At 49.8% G+C, this 16,314-nt stretch overlaps 1 protein-coding gene across 1 annotated transcript; it reads left to right on the forward strand.

Annotated features, from left to right (window-relative positions):
- The first annotated feature begins 435 nt into the window (after positions 1-435).
- On the forward strand, positions 436-16,108 carry LOC115462297 (gonadotropin-releasing hormone II receptor-like). Its single transcript, XM_030192317.1, has 3 exons — positions 436-972; positions 10,024-10,228; positions 15,639-16,108. Exons 1-3 carry the CDS (start codon positions 436-438, stop codon positions 16,106-16,108), a joined length of 1,212 nt encoding a protein of 403 aa, XP_030048177.1.
- Positions 16,109-16,314: the final 206 nt, after the last annotated feature.

Here is a 16,314-nt window from a genome sequence, read left to right on the forward strand (position 1 = left end):
AGATGCCATTACTGAATTGGCGCCAAGTGCACAGCATTGGGGCACCTAGACCGAGGCCATAATTTATAGAATTGCCCTTTTGATTTCTGGAACGAGGAGGCAGGCGGAAAGGATTCTAGAACATAGAGCAGATTATTCCAGAACCTTCAAGAAAAGAAGGGAGTTATCATCTATTCACTATAGAAACATCCCAGAGGTGTCTGGTAAACTATGTCAGTGTCGAAACTGCTGGGTTAACGCATCTATGGGAACCTCTACCACACTACTCTTTCAGGATCGAAACATGAAGTAGAAATAAATTGTAATATGTTCTCTATCTTTTTAAAGGTAAAAAGGAGGAGATGACTTGGACTGAATGCCATGAAAAAGACCTTCATTTTTTTTATTCACCGAATTTTTTGCTATAAACCTCGCTCCGCTCTGCACAGTTTAGCAATGAATACCAGCGAGGGGCCTGAGAGAATTTACAGCGATTGCCTCCTTGTGTCTAATGGGACTTGTGAACTGGACCACTGGGGGTACAACATGACCCGAGACGACTTCCAGCTGCCCACCTTCTCACCCGCTGCCAAAGCCCGTGTGATTATCACATTTACTGTCTTCGCCATCTCAGCTTTTTGCAACTTGGCTGTACTGTGGGCAGCCACCCGCACCAGCCGCAAGAAGAGGTCTCATGTCAGGATCCTGATCCTTAACTTGACTGTCGCTGACCTGTTGGTGACGTTTGTGGTCATGCCGCTGGACGCCATATGGAATATCACAGTCCAGTGGCAAGGGGGAGACCCGGCTTGCAGGATCCTCATGTTTCTGAAGCTCGTAGCCATGTACTCGTGTGCCTTTGTCACTGTGGTCATTAGCATTGACCGTCAGTCTGCTATTCTAAACCCTCTCGCTATTGCTGATGCGAAGAAGAAGAATAACTTGATGCTGACCGTGGCCTGGACAATGAGTGTCCTGCTGTCCGTCCCTCAGGTAACATAATGGATGTATCTCTTGGCTGTTTTGCAGGCTGTTATATTCAGCTGTGATATGAATGGAAGGTTAGGATTTGCGAGAGCTGAGTATTGTGAACATGAAAACTAGCTTAAATTACAAAGGGGTCGTTTTACTAAAGGGCATTAAGCCCTTAATGCATTTTTATTGCATGAACACAGCTAAGCGTGTTAAACAGGGCTAGCCCAATGCAAGATGCCACCTGAGGTGGAGCTGACATGCTGCCCCCTCCCCCGGGGCTGAGATGCCGCCCCTCTCTTGGGCTGAGAAGCCTTTACCTCATGGTGACGTTTCAAACCCGGCAGCGTCAGCGATTCGCATACACTGCCCTGCTGCTGCCGGCACCTGTCTCTTCCCTTTACTATGGCTGCCTGAGCCTCTGATGAAACAGGAAGTTACATCAGAGAGGTGGCCGCAGTAAAGGGAAGAGGCAGATTTGAAATGAGATTGAAGGGGGGCAGACTCAAGAAAAATGTCAGGAAGTATTTTTTCACGGAGAGAGTAGTGGATGCTTGGAATGCCCTCCCGCGGGAGGTGGTGGAAATGAAAACGGTAACGGAATTCAAACATGCGTGGGATAAGCATAAAGGAATCCTGTGCCGAAGGAATGGATCCTCAGGAGCTTAGTCAAGATCGGGAGGCGGGGCTGGTGGTTGGAAGGTGGGGATAGTGCTGGGCAGACTTATACAGTCTGTGCCTGTGCCAGAGCCGGTGATTGGGAGGTGGGGCTGGTGGTTGGGAGGCGGGGATAGTGCGGGGCAGACTTATACGGTCTGTGCCCTGAAGAGCACAGGTACAAATCAAAGTAGGGTATACACAAAAAGCAGCAAATATGAGTTATCTTGTTGGGCAGACTGGATGGACCGTGCAGGTCTTTTTCTGCCGTCATCTACTATGTTACTATGTTACTATGGATGCCGGGGGGCAGCAGGGCAGCGTATGGGAATCGTTGTCGCTGCTGGGTTTTGAACGTCACCGTGAGGTAAAACGTTGTGAAGGGGGAGATGTCACTCCTCCGAGGTGCCACTCCTAATGAGTGCCGCCTGAGACCGCCACCTCAGGTCGCCCAATGGTCGGGCTGCCCCTGGTGTTAAAGGTGTTAAATAATAATACAAAAAGTGGGAGGACGACCAAGGATCTCAAACACTGAGAAGATGTATCATACAAGAGAAGTTTATTGTGATATAAAGACTCGACACAACGTCGTGTTTCGGCCTGAACAGATGATGATTACTAATCTTCATTTAAAGATAGTATTTAAAAAGACCGTTGTAGGAGCGAGCGCACTCCTTTGCCTCGTAGGACTGCACGCTTGTGGGGAAATGCTTCAAATGTCAAAAAGGTGTTAAAGCATTCTGCAATATTTTGCCTGTTTTAGTGTGCTAAATGTATGTTAACTATTTTTATTAAATTTTGTTTTTAGAGGAGGTGTGTCATGGGCAGAGAGTGGGTGTTCCTGTGTGTTCCGATTAGCGCGTGCTAACTGGATAACATAGAGTTAATGTGGGAGCACTTAGAGGGTCTTTTACTAAGGCGTGCCCACGTTTTTGGCGCGCGCTAAAATTGTGGGCACGCTAAACGTCAGAGACGCCAATGCATTCCTATGGGTGTCTCTGATGTTTAGCGTGCGCTAAAAACATGAGCGTGCTTTAGTAAAAAACGCCCTTAGTGGCTGGCGGTGAGTGCTCCCATGTTATGTTGGTGGAGGTGCTGTGCGCTAATGGGAACATTAGAGCATGAGCTGCAGTGAATAAATAAATATAGAGCTGAATTTTAATGCACAGGAAAGTCCCACATTAGAATGTGCTAAGCCCAAATTTCACCACACCTTTGCAAAAAGACCCCCAAAATCTACTTAATAAATACAATGCAAATTAATCTCCTCTGATTGACACATGAATGTCAGCATTATGCTTAATTAGCATACGAACTGTAAGTGAAGGTCACACTTGTAAAATAAATATAAGAGCACTTTAGAGGCCAACCAAATTTCGGTTTCAGTTTTGGTTACAGGGCCACAACCGGCCCCAAATTCTTTTTCTGCCCGGTTTTGGTTTCCGCTGAAAATTACCATGTGTTGTTGATGGAAGCTGAAAATTTGTGCATTGTCCCATTTGTCTCACTCTTACCCTCCTCCTGGACCCCCTGTCCCTGTACCCCTGGCTGTAGACCCCCCCCCCCCCCCCCCGGGCCTATCTTAGAATCCCTAGTGGTCTAGGGATGTAGTTGGGGCAGGAGTGATCCCCAGTTACTCCTGCCCATTCGGCTCTGCTCTCAAAATGGCTGCCATGATTAGGGTATCGCTTTTGACCACCAGGGTTTGTAAGTTACTCCTTGTGGGGGGGGGGGGGGCTACTGTTTAATGCAGTTATGATCTTACACAATAGTTTATTTGGTAAATAGAGTGCTCCAAATAAATGCTTTTGATACAAAATTTTAGCAGGAATTTAAGTCTGTAAATTTGGGATGAGAAGTTCCTTTGGAATTGGTCTCTCTGTGGAGCAGTGGCGTAGGAAAGGGGGTGGTGGGGTGGTCCGCCCCGGGTGCACGCCGCTGGGGGGTGTCGGCTCCGCTGGTTCCCTGCTCCCTCTGCCCCGGAACAGGTTACTTCCTGCAGTGGCGTAGCTAGGGTAGTTGACACCCGGGGCCGGTCATTTTTTAACACCCCCCCCCCCCAAATCCAGTACTAGGCATACCGAGAATACAAAACACTCAGGACCTATAGCGCAATTCTACCATACCATAAGCAGTAATTTCTACAAGTCACACAAGCATCTTAAGCACTACAGTGAGCACTAGAACATCAATTCACCTATTGTAAAACGAAAACAGACAGATTAGTACAGATCGTCGATCCTGCACAGTCAATGCCAACCAAAAGCCATGTCTTTTTCACAAACACAGATACACCCTAATCCACTATAGAATAAGTAATCATAAACTTTCTATTTAGACAAAAATTAAACTGAACCCCCGATGCCAGACTCTGCATACAATGCAACACCACAGAAACAGAAAATGTCCCCTAGTACTGTGCAAAATATAAAGACAGTGGATGTAAATTTGAAAAAACTAACAAATCCGATCACCACTTTACAAATTAACAAATAGAAATAAAACAAATATAGAAAATAAAATACCATTTTATTGGACTAATACATTTAGCTTTCAAAGGCCAAAACCTCCTTCCTCAGGTCAATACAGTATAGTACTGTTACAGTATCCTATCCTGACCTGAGGAAGGGGGTTTTGTTCTCTGAAAGTTGTCAAAATGTATTAAAAATTAGTCCAATAAAATGATTACCTTATTTATATGTTCTATTTATAAACATTTATTAACACATAAACACAGATACAATACTATACCCTAAAGCAAAAAAATAAAAAATATATATTTTATTTACAGTTTGTTGTCTCTGGTTTCTGCTTTCCTCATCTTCTTTTCACTGTCTTCCTTCCATCCAGCATCTGTCTTCGCTCTTTCTCTGAAATCCAGTGTCTGCCCTCTCTAATGTTCCTTCCATCCAGTGTCTGCCCTCTCTCTCTGCCCCTTCCATCCACCATCTGCCCTCTTTCTCTCTCCCCCTTCGACCCACCATCTGCCCTTTGTCTCTGCCCCTTCGATCCGTCTGCCCTCCCTCTCCCATCCATCCAGGGTCTGCCCTCCCTCACGCTCCCCCCCTTCCATCCAGGGTCTGTCCCCTCTCTCTGCCCCTCCTTTTCAGCCTCCTCTTTCCACCTGCACCTAGTTCCAGTTCCAGTCCACATCTCCCACCTGCCACCCTTTTCAGCCCCACTATCCCACCAGTCCCCAGCCCTTTTCTCTCACCAGTCTCAAGCTTCAGCCCCAGCCAGTTCTCCCTGTCCCCTTTAAAGCCCCCAGTCCCCACAGTTTCAGCCCCTGCCCCTTTTCAGCCCCCAGTTCCAGACCCCTTCTCCCATGAGCACTTCCCTCCCCAGTCCCCTTATCCCCTCTGAGCACCCCCACCCTTCCCCAATCCCCATTCTCCCCTCTGAGCACCACCACCCCTCCCCAATCCCCTTCTCACCTCTGAGTACCCTTCTGAGCTCCACCAAACTCCCCAATCCCCTCTGAGCACCCCCACCCCTCACCAATCCCCATTTTCCCCTCTGAGCACCCCCACCCTCTCCAATCCCCTTCTCCCCTCTGAACTCCCCCACCCCCTCTCCAATCCCCATTGTCCCCTCTGAGCACCCCCACCCTCTCCAATCCCCTTCTCCCCTCTGAGCACTCCTCCTCTGAACTCCCCCACCCCCCTCTCCAATCCCCATTCTCCCCTCTGAGCACCCCCACCCTCTCCAATCCCCTTCTACCCTCTGAGCACCCCTCCTCTGAACTTCCCCAACCCCCCTCCAATCCCCTTCTCCCCTCTGAGCTCCCCCCCTGACCCAGTCTCGTCCCCCCTCCATTGAGAGCCACAGAGCCCTCTTCTCCTGCCACCGCCTGCCTTTTTCTTTTTAAATCCGTGCAGCCACGCAGGCAGCGCTTGGCGTCTGCCCTGCGTGTGCTGTGAAAGAAGTAAATCGCCAGCGCTGGCTTCGGGCCTTCCCTCGATGTCCCGCCCTCTTGTGAGGTAACTTCCTATTTCCTCGAGGGCGGGACATCGAGGGAAGCCCCGAAGCCAGCACTGGCGATTTACTTCTTTCATAGCACACGCAGGGCAGACGCCAAGCGCTGCCTGTGTGGCTGCACGGATTTTTAAAAAAAAAAAAAAAAGGCAGGCGGTGGCAGGAGAGACGCGACAGAGCACCGCCCCGCCCTTGCTACGCCACTGACTTCCTGTTCCAGGGCAGAGAGAGCAGGGAACCAGCGGAGCCGACGCAGCTCCCAGCGACATGCACTGGGGGCGAATTGGCCCTTCTGCCTGTCCCTCGCCGCTTTCTGATGTAAGTACGCGCTTGAGGGGGGGTGCACTCTGGAGGGGGAAGGTGCGCCGCACTGCACCCGGGGGGGGGGTGCGCAGTGGCGACCCACCCCGGGTGTCAGCTGCCCTCGCTACGGCACTGCTGTGGAGTTAGGAGGTCTGCTGTGACTCCTAGTTTGGCACAAAGTCGGACACTGTAAAAGCACCATGCCTTTTAGCTTCAGTTTTCATTAGCTGCGGTCCATGGGTATGGAGGCTATATTGTTTGAAAGTAAAATGCAGTCTTTCTTATTTAAATTTATATTTTGGCTTGGATACTGTGAGCTTAGCAGAGGAATACAGACTGGTTTACATTCATAGAGAAGATAAGGTATAACCACCAAAAGGTGGAGGGACCCTCAAAACCTATGTATAAGCAAAAAAGGAGTAGGATGGTCTGGCTCTTTCAATAACCCAGGGAGACGTATGTGGTTACAAAGTCTTTATTAGTGGTCATCAAATGACTCGGCACAGTGGCCGTGTTTCAGCGCTTGTGCGCCTGCCTCAGGAGTCTTATGATGTTCCAAAAGGTTGGAGAGAAAAAAAAACCCAAAACAAACAAATTTTCTTGTGTGATAAAATGATGGGATTTCAACAATCCAAATCAGTTGGAAAAGGTACTTCCAGAGCTTGCAGTGGCAACGTCAGCTGAGGTAACATTTAATCATCTGTCTGACCTCATGCGCACCTTTCTTTAAATTAGTCACCTTACTTTCTAACTCCTCTTACTCTCTTACCTATCTATATGTTCCATCTTTACTTATACCCTACACTGTCTATTAAAATGTTCTATTATATATTGTGTTGACTTTTAAGTAGTATACTATTTTGTATTGTTGTTTGAATATTTTTACTGCTGTAATTGTCTATTGCTAATGTTTGATTTATTCTTAGTGTGCACCACCTTGAGTGAATTCCTTCAAAAGGGGGGTAAATTAATCCTAATAAATAAAATAAATTTCTATTCCGCACAATCCTACGTTCTTGGTGGATTACAAAGTTATATATGCAGCAGTGGCGTTCCTGGGGGGGCTGGCACCCGGGGCGGATCGCCGATGCGCCCCGCCCCCCGGGAGCAGCACTCCCCCCCCGATGCAGCGCGGACCCCCCCTGGTGAAAGGACAGCCCCGCGAAGGAACCCCCCCCCCCCGCCGGGTGCACGCCGCTGGGGGGGGTGCCGAGTGCCTGTCCTCCGTTGTTCCATGCTTCTTCTCTGCCCCGGAACAGGAAGTAACCTGTTCAGGGGCAGAGAAGAAGCATGGAACAACGGAGGACAGGCGCGCAGCACCCCCCCAGCGGCGTGCACCCGGGGCGGACCGCACCCACCGCCCCCCCCCCCTAGGAACGCCACTGAAATGCAGTAATAAGGTACATCACAAACCTCAGATCAAAAATAAAACAAATCACGAATAACAAAAATTGTTTCCATAGCCGCCATGTACTTGCCCCCTTCACCTCACAAACCCGTGAAACCTCCCACCTCCTCAAACACTTTTGGAAGCAAAAATGTTTTTAACTGCTTTCTAAAGCTAAGCAAGGATTGTGGCATTTTAACACAGAGACAATTTCTTCACATTGCAGATAATGTGATGCAGTTAAATACCATCTCCTTAGGTGAAGTTAGTTGTGTCATATTATCTGTTGTGTTAACAGTCAACCTGTGGTAAGTACCAGGGCCGCTGAGAGGGGGGGACAGGGGGGACAAAAGTCCCCGGGCCTCCTGGGGGGCCCGGCGCCCCCGCCTGGCCCGCCCTCCGTCGCTCCCGGAACTAACCTTAAGCCTCCTTTCACTTCGCAGCAAGCAGCAGCAGGGCAGGCCACTCCTTCCTTCCGTGCCCCGCCCTCACCTGACGTAACGTCCGCAAGGGCGGGGCATGGAAGGAAGGAGGAGAGGTCTGCCCTGCCGCTGCTTACTGCAAAGTGAAAGGAGGCTTAAGGTTGGTTCCGAGGGCCCGGCCCGGTAGCGGGTGAAGGGGGCCCAGCGACCTCGGGTGGGTGGGCGGCGGGGGGGGGGGGGCGATCTTGGGTGGGCAGCGACCTCGGGTGGGGGGGCCCAGGGGCGGCCTTGTCCCGGGCCCAGCTCTGGCTCTCGGCAGCCCTGGTAAGTACCTGCCCCCTCCCCCCTCACTGCTCATTCTCCAGCCCATTCTGTGTTAGTTGTTAACATTGAAATTAGCACATGTTAAAAGCAGCAGCCGACTGGCTTGGAAGGAAATCGCATGCAAATGAGCTAGCAGCGAGCAGCTCATTTGCATGCAATGTCCTTGATGCATGCCCGTTTCTTACCGATTCGCTAAGGAATCGGTAAGGGAAGGGCTTTAACGTTTTTGTTAGCGCATCTACCCCTCAGAGCCAGTGTTGGACATGTTGGGGCCCAGGGCAGAAATTAGGGAGGGAGCCCACAAAGCCCACTGGTAGGCTGTGCCTTTCTCAACTTCAAGCATAGGGGCCCAGGGCAATTGCCCTGTTTGCTCCCCCTAACATCAGCTTTGGAGGCACTGCATTAACTGTTAATGTGAGGCCTGAGTTCATTGTTGCTGCATTATTAACTGTTGCATTAGCAGCTAATTCAGCTTAGTAAACAGGCTGTTAGTCTCTCATGGAAAACTTTAAAATGCCAGCTGGCAAAACCTGTAAAACAGTGCTCAGCACTGAAATTTGTAGCGGCTGCACTTCTGACACCGAACTCATCTATCTCAATTGCATTAATTTCCATTAAATACTCTATCTAGCTTTGATTGGTTCTACTCCAACAAAATAGAGCAATGGAATAGAATCCCATCTTCAGGACCCACCTGGCTGGTCTAGTTTTTGACATATCCATAATGAAACTTCATGAGCAATTTTTGCATGCTCTGATTTGCAAATACATCTCGTGAATATTCATGATGAGTATCCTGAAAATCAGACTGGCCAGGCAAGTCTTGAGGATAGATTTGAGAACCACTGGAATTGAATGCTTAGTTTACCACACAATCCACCACCAGAGGGCAGTAGTCTGAACTTTACCCATAAGGCATAACAGGTAATGCTGAGCAACACTTCCTCAACTCAGTACCAAAACAACACGCCAGGGGCGTAGCCAGACACTCAGTTTTGGGTGGGAGTCTGGGCCCAACATGGGTGGGAAGAAGTCCGCCCTGTCCCGCAAGTGATTTGGTCTCTCCCTCTCTTGCCTGCATGCCGTATGGTCTCTCAAACATCCCCCCTCCCCCGCATACCTTTTAAGTAGCAGATTTTCACTGGCAGTGAGCAGCAACTAATACACGCTGCTCCTGTTGGCCTCACAGCCTTTCCTCTGATGTAACTTCCTGTTTCCGCATAGGCGGGAATACATCAGAGGGAAGGCTGCAGGGCCGGTGCGGACAGTGTGTATCAATCGCTGCTTGCTGCATATAGTAACATAGTAACATAGTAGATGATGGCAGAAAAAGGCCTGCATGGTCCATCTAGTCTGCCAAACAAGATAAACTCATATGTGCTACTTCTTGTGTATACCTTACCTTGATTTATATCTGCCATTTTCAGGACACAGACCGTAGAAGTCTTGCCCAGAACTAGCCCCATTTTCAGGACACAGACCGTAGAAGTCTTGCCCGGAACTAGCCCCACCACCCAAACACCAGCCCCGCCTCCCAATCTCGGCTAAGCTTCTGAGGATCCATTCCTTCTGCACAGGATTCCTTTGTGTTTATCCCGCGCATGCTTGAATTCCGTTACCGTTTTCATCTCCACCACCTCCATTCCAAGTATCTACCACTCTCTCCGTGAAAAAATACTTCCTGACATTTTTCTTGAGTCTGCCCCCCCCTTCACTCTCATATCATGTCCTCTCGTTCTACCGCCCTCCCATCTCCGTAAAAGATGCTCGCTGCAGGTGAAGATCTGCTATTTACAAGGGACAGTTGTTGGGAATTTCTGTCTGGTGGGGCTCGGAGAACCCTGCCAGCCACACCATAGGTGTGCTGGTACTGGGTGGGCCTGGGCCCACCCTGGCCCACCCTTGACTACGCCACTGCAACACACTGCAAATTAACAGCTGTAAATGACGCGTGACAACCATGAACTCTAATTGTAATTCTCTGTTTGCATATTTATGTTACAGTTATTCCTGTTTCACACAGTCACTATCACTGTACCTGAGAACTTCACACAGTGCACCACCAGAGGTAACTTCCAGGAACGCTGGCAGGAGACAGGCTACAACATGGTGAGCTTCGTCTGCTTATTCCTCCTGCCACTGCTCATCATGATCTTCTGTTACTCTAGAATCCTGCTGGAGATTTCTAGGCGTATGGCTAAAGGAACAAGTGAGTTCTCTTCATACGTAAATAAAGCCAGCACAGGGCCACTGGGATTCACATGGGCTAGTCCTAGGTTTTGAGACTATACAAAAAGAGAAAAGCTGGCTCTCAGATGTAGCTGTCACTATTATCTTGCTAGATGGCCGGTTGGCTCCATGAGTTTGTCCATTGTGTCTACCAACCTGTAGCTCTAGTACATCAGTGAGTAACACTGGGCCCAGTAGGTGGCAGGCAGCGCTTTTGCTTTCCGCCGCAGCTTTAAACCCGGATATTCAATGCAGGCTCCCTGTAGCTGACAGAATTAGATTCAAAGCCGCCTGCATCATCTTTCAAATTCTACATGGCATCACGTCCAGCTGAATTTTCAGTGCTGGGCCCTACCCAGGTATTTCACAGCCACTGGCACTTAACCAAGTACCAGCAATGTTCAGTTCGGTGCCTTGATAACGTGGAGGGGCATAATCGAACGGCGCCGGCCAAATAGATGGCCGGCATATTTTCGGGGTCGGCGCCGCAAGGGGGCGGAGCCAACCGTATTTTCGAAATACAGTTGGAGCCGGCTAAATCGATCGCCGGGTGTAGAGGAGATGGCTGGCTTCGTTTTTCAGCCACAATGGAAACCGGGCCCAGCCATCTCAAACCCGGCGAAATGCAAGGCAATTGGGTGTGGGAGGAGCCAGCATTTGTAGTGCACTGGCCCCCCCTCACGTGCCAGGACACCAACCGGGCACTCTAGGGGGCATTTCTAAAAATTAAAAAGAAAAAAGAACAATAGCTCCCAGGTACATAGCTCCCTTACCTTGTGTGCTAAGCCCCCCAAATCCCCCCCAAAACCCACTACCCACAACTTTACAACACTACCATAGCCCTAAGGGGTGAAGGGGGGGCACCTACATGTGGGTACAGTGGGTTTTGGGGGGGGTTGGAGGGCTCCCATTTACCACCACAAGTGTAACAGATAGGGAGGGTGGATGGGCCTGGGTCCACCTGCCTGAAGTGCACAGCACCCACTAAAAACTGCTCCAGGGACTTGCATACTGTTGTCAGGGAGCTGGGTATGACATTTCAGGCTGGCATAGATGCTGGCAAAAAAGGGGTTTTTTTTGGGTGGGAGGGGGTTGGTGACCACTGGGGGAGTAAGGAGAGGTGATCCCTGATTCCCTCTATTGGTCATTTGGTCAGTTGGGGCTCCTTTGTGAAGCTTGGTCGTGAAAAAAAAGGGACCAAGTAAAGCCGGGGAAATGCATGTCAAGCCTGGCTTTTTTTTCAATTATCGGGTGAAGTTGGCCATCTCGTGAGCATGCCCCTGTCCTGCCCCCGTCTTGCCTTCACTACCCTACCGAAACGCCCCCTTGAAGTTTTGCTGGGTCCGCAACGGAAAGCAGTTGGCGCCGGCCAAAATCGGCTTTCGATTATACGGATTTGGCCGGGTTCAGGAGATCGCTGGCCATCTTCCGATTTGTGTCGGAAGATGGCTGGGGATCTCTTTTGAAAATGAGCTGTATACTAACATAGTAAATGACGGCAGATAAAGACCTGAACGGTCCATCTAGTCTGCCTAACAAGATAAATTCATTTTACATGGTATGTGATAATTTATATGTATACCTGAGTTTGAATTGTCCCTGCCTTTCTCAGGGCATAGACCGTAAGAGTCTGCCCAGCACTGTTCCTGTACTAAAAGTCCTGAAGCTAACGTCAAAGCCCCTTAAAAGTTACACTCCAGCCCATCCATATCTATTCAGCCACGATCAGGGCGCAGACCGTAGAAGTCCGCCCAGCACTGGTTTTACTCTCCAATTACCAGTATTGCCACCCAATCTCCACTAAGATTCCGTGGATCCATTCCTTCTAAATAGGATTGCTTTGTGTTTATCCCATGCATGTTTGAATTCCATTACAGTTTTCATCTCCACCACCTCCCGTGGGAGGACATTCCACATATCTACCACCCTCTCCGTGAAAGGACAGCCTTTTTGCTGTCTTAGGTTTAGTCAAATAATTAATACTGATGCACTGCCCAGATAGTGCCAAGCAAGGGTGTAGCCAGTCTTCGGCAGGAGGGGGGTCCAGAGCCTGAGGTGAGGGGGCACATTTTAGCCCCCCCCCAGTGCCGCCGACCCCCCCCCCCCGCCATTGCCGACCCCCCCGCAGCCGCTGCTGCCGCCACCGCCACTACCAACTTTGACGACCCCTGCCGACGACCCTCTCGACGACCCTCCCGCCGCCAACCCTCCCCCGCCGTGGCCTACCTTTCCTAGTGGGGGACCCCAATCCCTGTCAGCCGAGGAGGTCCTCTTCTTCCCGCGAAGGCTTCATTCTGTTTCTGACGTCCTGCAAGTTGTACGTGCAGGACGTCAGACTCACAGAAACAGAACGAAGCCTTGCAGATCAGCCAGCAACGCCGCTGGCTGATCTGCAAGGCTTCATTCTGTTTCTGTGAGTCTGACGTCCTGCATGTACAACGAAGGAAGAAGAGGACCTCAGCTGGCGGGGGTTGGGGTCCCCCGCCAGCAAAGGTAGCAGACAGCGATGGCGGGTTGGCGGCAGGAGGGGGGTCGAGAGGGTCGTCGGCAGGGGGGTCCAGGGCCAAATCCCTGGCCCCACGTAGCTACGCCACGGTGCCAAGGCAGTCTGCCCAGATTTTCTGTGGCATTATCCAGGTAACTGTGACCCAGCCTGCAGGACTTATCTGGATAAACAGGAGCTACTCCTTCCCAGTGAAGTCACACTAAATATTGGATCCTTAAATTATGCATTGAGCACATGAGGCTGCTACTTGAATCTGTTGGGGCCTGATATTCAAAATGCTTTAAATGGCCAGTAGTAAATTTAAAACAAACCAGAGAAAATATTTCTTCACTCAACATGTAATTAAACTCTGGAATTTGTTGACAGAGAATGTGGTAAGAGCAATTAGCTTAGCAGGGTTCAGAAAAGATTTGGATACTTTCCATAAGAAAAGTCCATAAGCCATTATTAAGATGGACATGGGGAAAATCCACCGCTTATTTCTAGGATAAGCAGCATAAAATCTGTATTACCCTGTTGGGATCTTGCCAGGCACTTGTAACCTGGATTGGCCACTGTTGGAAACAGGATACTGGGCTTGATGGACCTTCGGTCTGTCCCAGTATGGCAACGCTTATGTTCTTAACCAGATAAACAGGGCAGCATAAAACACAGTCCTATCTTTATCCAGTTTCATTCTGAATACTGCATTTAATTGGATAACTGTTATTCACTATGTATAACTGTATATCCAATGCCGGACATGGCCTGGCATTGAATATCCAGGGCAATTGCCCCCGGCGACTGAAATAACACAGATCGCTGCTGGCTGAATATTGATCTCTTTAATTTTATTTCCATTCTCTTGCTACTGCTAGTGTGGCCTCTCGTCCTTATCTGTACATCGATGCATCTACCTGGCTCTCTTCTAGCTTTGCTGTTTTTGGATGTGCTGAATCAACACAGAATTAGTTCAGCTGCTCTGCAAGAGTCTTTTAAAACTCGCAGCCCTGGAGCACAAAGATGTAATTCATGGAGTCATCTTGTTGATTATAATTTCAGGCACACTATATGATTCTTGCACTGTAAATTTATGCAATGCATCACCTTTCCAGAACCTCTTCTAGGTAGCAATGTAATGCCACATTTTAGTTCTCAGATGCAAATCTCTCTGGGAAAGTTAACTACATGCTGTTTCCTCCTCTGCAAAGAAAGCATTTTGCATTTTTTTTCTGCATCAACTTCCTCTCCTTTTTATGTGCCAAATAAATTCAGGCAATTATCTACTAAATTACAAGCTGAATCAATAATGAAAAATCCTAGATAAGACAAACAAGGTTACTATTACAATCAACTGACCTTGGGTCAATTGACAATATTCCTATAGCAACTTAATTTGATTTTATCAGTGCTTTGTACCGGGGCGTAGCCAGATTTCAGTGGGAGGGGGGTCCAGAGCAGCACGTTTTAGCCCCCCCCCCCCCCCCCCCCGCTGCCGCCGACCCCCTCTGCTATTGCCGACCCCCCCCCCTCCGTCGCCGCCACCAACAACAACAACTTTGATACCCCCTCCCGCCGCCAACCCTCCCCCACCATCGCCGTTGCCTACCTTTGCTGGCGGAGGACCCCAACCCCCACCAGTCAAGGTCCTCTTCTTTCCGTGCAAGGCTTCGTTCTGTTTCTGTGCGTCTGACGTCAGACTCAGAAACTGAACGAAGCCTTGCCCGGGAAGAAGAGGACCTCGGCTGGTGGGGGTTGGGGTCCCCCGCCAGCAAAGGTAGGCGATGGCTACGGCAGTTTGATGGTGGGAGGGGGGGTCGAGAGGGTCATCGGCAGGGGGTCCAGGGTCAAATCTAGGGGGGTGCAGGCCCCCGTGGCCCCACGTAGCTATGCCACTGCTTTGTACAGCATTTTCTTCCAGACTTCTCCTTTGAGTTCTGGAGAAATGCTCTGGGTGTCTTTTACTAAAGCTTAGCTTGAGGCATCTGCAGCAGGGCCCATAGGAATAAAATGATCCCTGCTGCAGATAGCCATAGCCGCCGAGAGGGGGGGGGAGCAGGGGGGACAAAATTCCCCAGGCCCGGCCCTCCAAGGGGGGCCCGATGCCGCAGTCCCACCCGCCCTCCGTCGTCGACTGTCTGCCCCCTGCATTGAAATCGCAGTCTCACCTCCGTGAAAGCAGCACTACAGGCAGCAGAATGCCTCCCTTCGGCCCTCCTTCCCTCCCTGTGTCCCACCCTCGTCTGACGTAACTTCCGTGAGGGCGGGACATGGAGGGAAGGAGGGCCAAAGGGAGACGCTTTGCTGCCTGCAGCGCTGCTTTCACGAAGGTGAGACTACGATTTCAATGCAGGGGGCCTGGCCCAGTGGCAGATGGAGGGGGGAGCGGCGGCGGCGACCTGGGGGGGAGGGGGGAGCGGCATTGGCGACCTCAGGGGGCCGGGGCGGCGAGGGCAGCGAGGGCGGCAGGGGCAGGGCCCCGGGGGCGGCCTTGCCCCAGGCCCGGCCCAGTCTCTCGGTGGCCCTGCAGATAGCTTGAGCTAAGCTTTAGTAAAAGACCCCCTCAGTGATTTTTGTTGCATGTGCATTGCAGCCCTTTCAACTAACGAAGTCCAATTCTTTGGTGGCTGTAGGATTAGGTCTCCTACCATTCTTTTTAGGAGAATGCTCAACTAGGTAAATTTACAGGACAGAATTTTAAAATCAAGCCCATGGTAATTATTTTAATTAGCCCCATCTGTGTTTGAAGAGAAGCAACAGTGCAAGTCTATATTGGCAAAAACAGAGAGAGCCTGATCACTGATACCGTAGACGTTCTCCTCTATAAACTTACCCTTGCCAAAAGAAAATTAGGACACTGAGCATGCTACACTGTACAATTTATTCTCTTCTTTTTATGTTTCAGTCTCTTCTAAAGAGGTATACCTTCGTCGATCTAAAAACAACATTCCAAAGGCACGGATGAGGACTCTGAAAATGAGCATCATGATTGTGAGCTCCTTCGTCATCTGCTGGACTCCATATTACCTCCTGGGATTATGGTACTGGTTCTATCCAGAGACAATGGAGGAAAACATTTCACAGTCATTAACTCACATTCTCTTCATCTTTGGCCTGTTCAATGCCTGCTTGGACCCTATCACCTATGGTCTTTTCACCATCCATTTCCGCAAGGGTCTTCAACGTTATTGTGGTAGAACCAAAATGACGACTGATCCTGACGCCAACTCAACTGTGACAGGATCGTTCCGTTGCTCCATGTCCTCGTTCCGTGCAAAGAGGGCAACAGTTCTGATACAAGAAACACCCGGAGTTAACTACACTGAAAACGATCCCGCAAATAGGAAAAATGGACCACACAACAGCTACCTCTGAAGAACATGAAGATAATACCCAATCTGACTACTACTGATCCTCAGAACAATGGTAGAGTAATGTCATTACTGCTTCTAAAGTCTATGAAGGTAGAAATCTAGACGCTACTAATGACATTAATGAAGACCCACAGAAGGTGATCTCTCCACAGGAGAAATGAAAGTCAAAGAAGACGAACAGTGCATCCAAAAGAAGTCCTCTCACAA

The sequence above is a fragment of the Microcaecilia unicolor genome, chromosome 1, assembly GCF_901765095.1.
Source record: "Microcaecilia unicolor chromosome 1, aMicUni1.1, whole genome shotgun sequence".
NCBI classification, from domain to species: domain Eukaryota; kingdom Metazoa; phylum Chordata; class Amphibia; order Gymnophiona; family Siphonopidae; genus Microcaecilia; species Microcaecilia unicolor.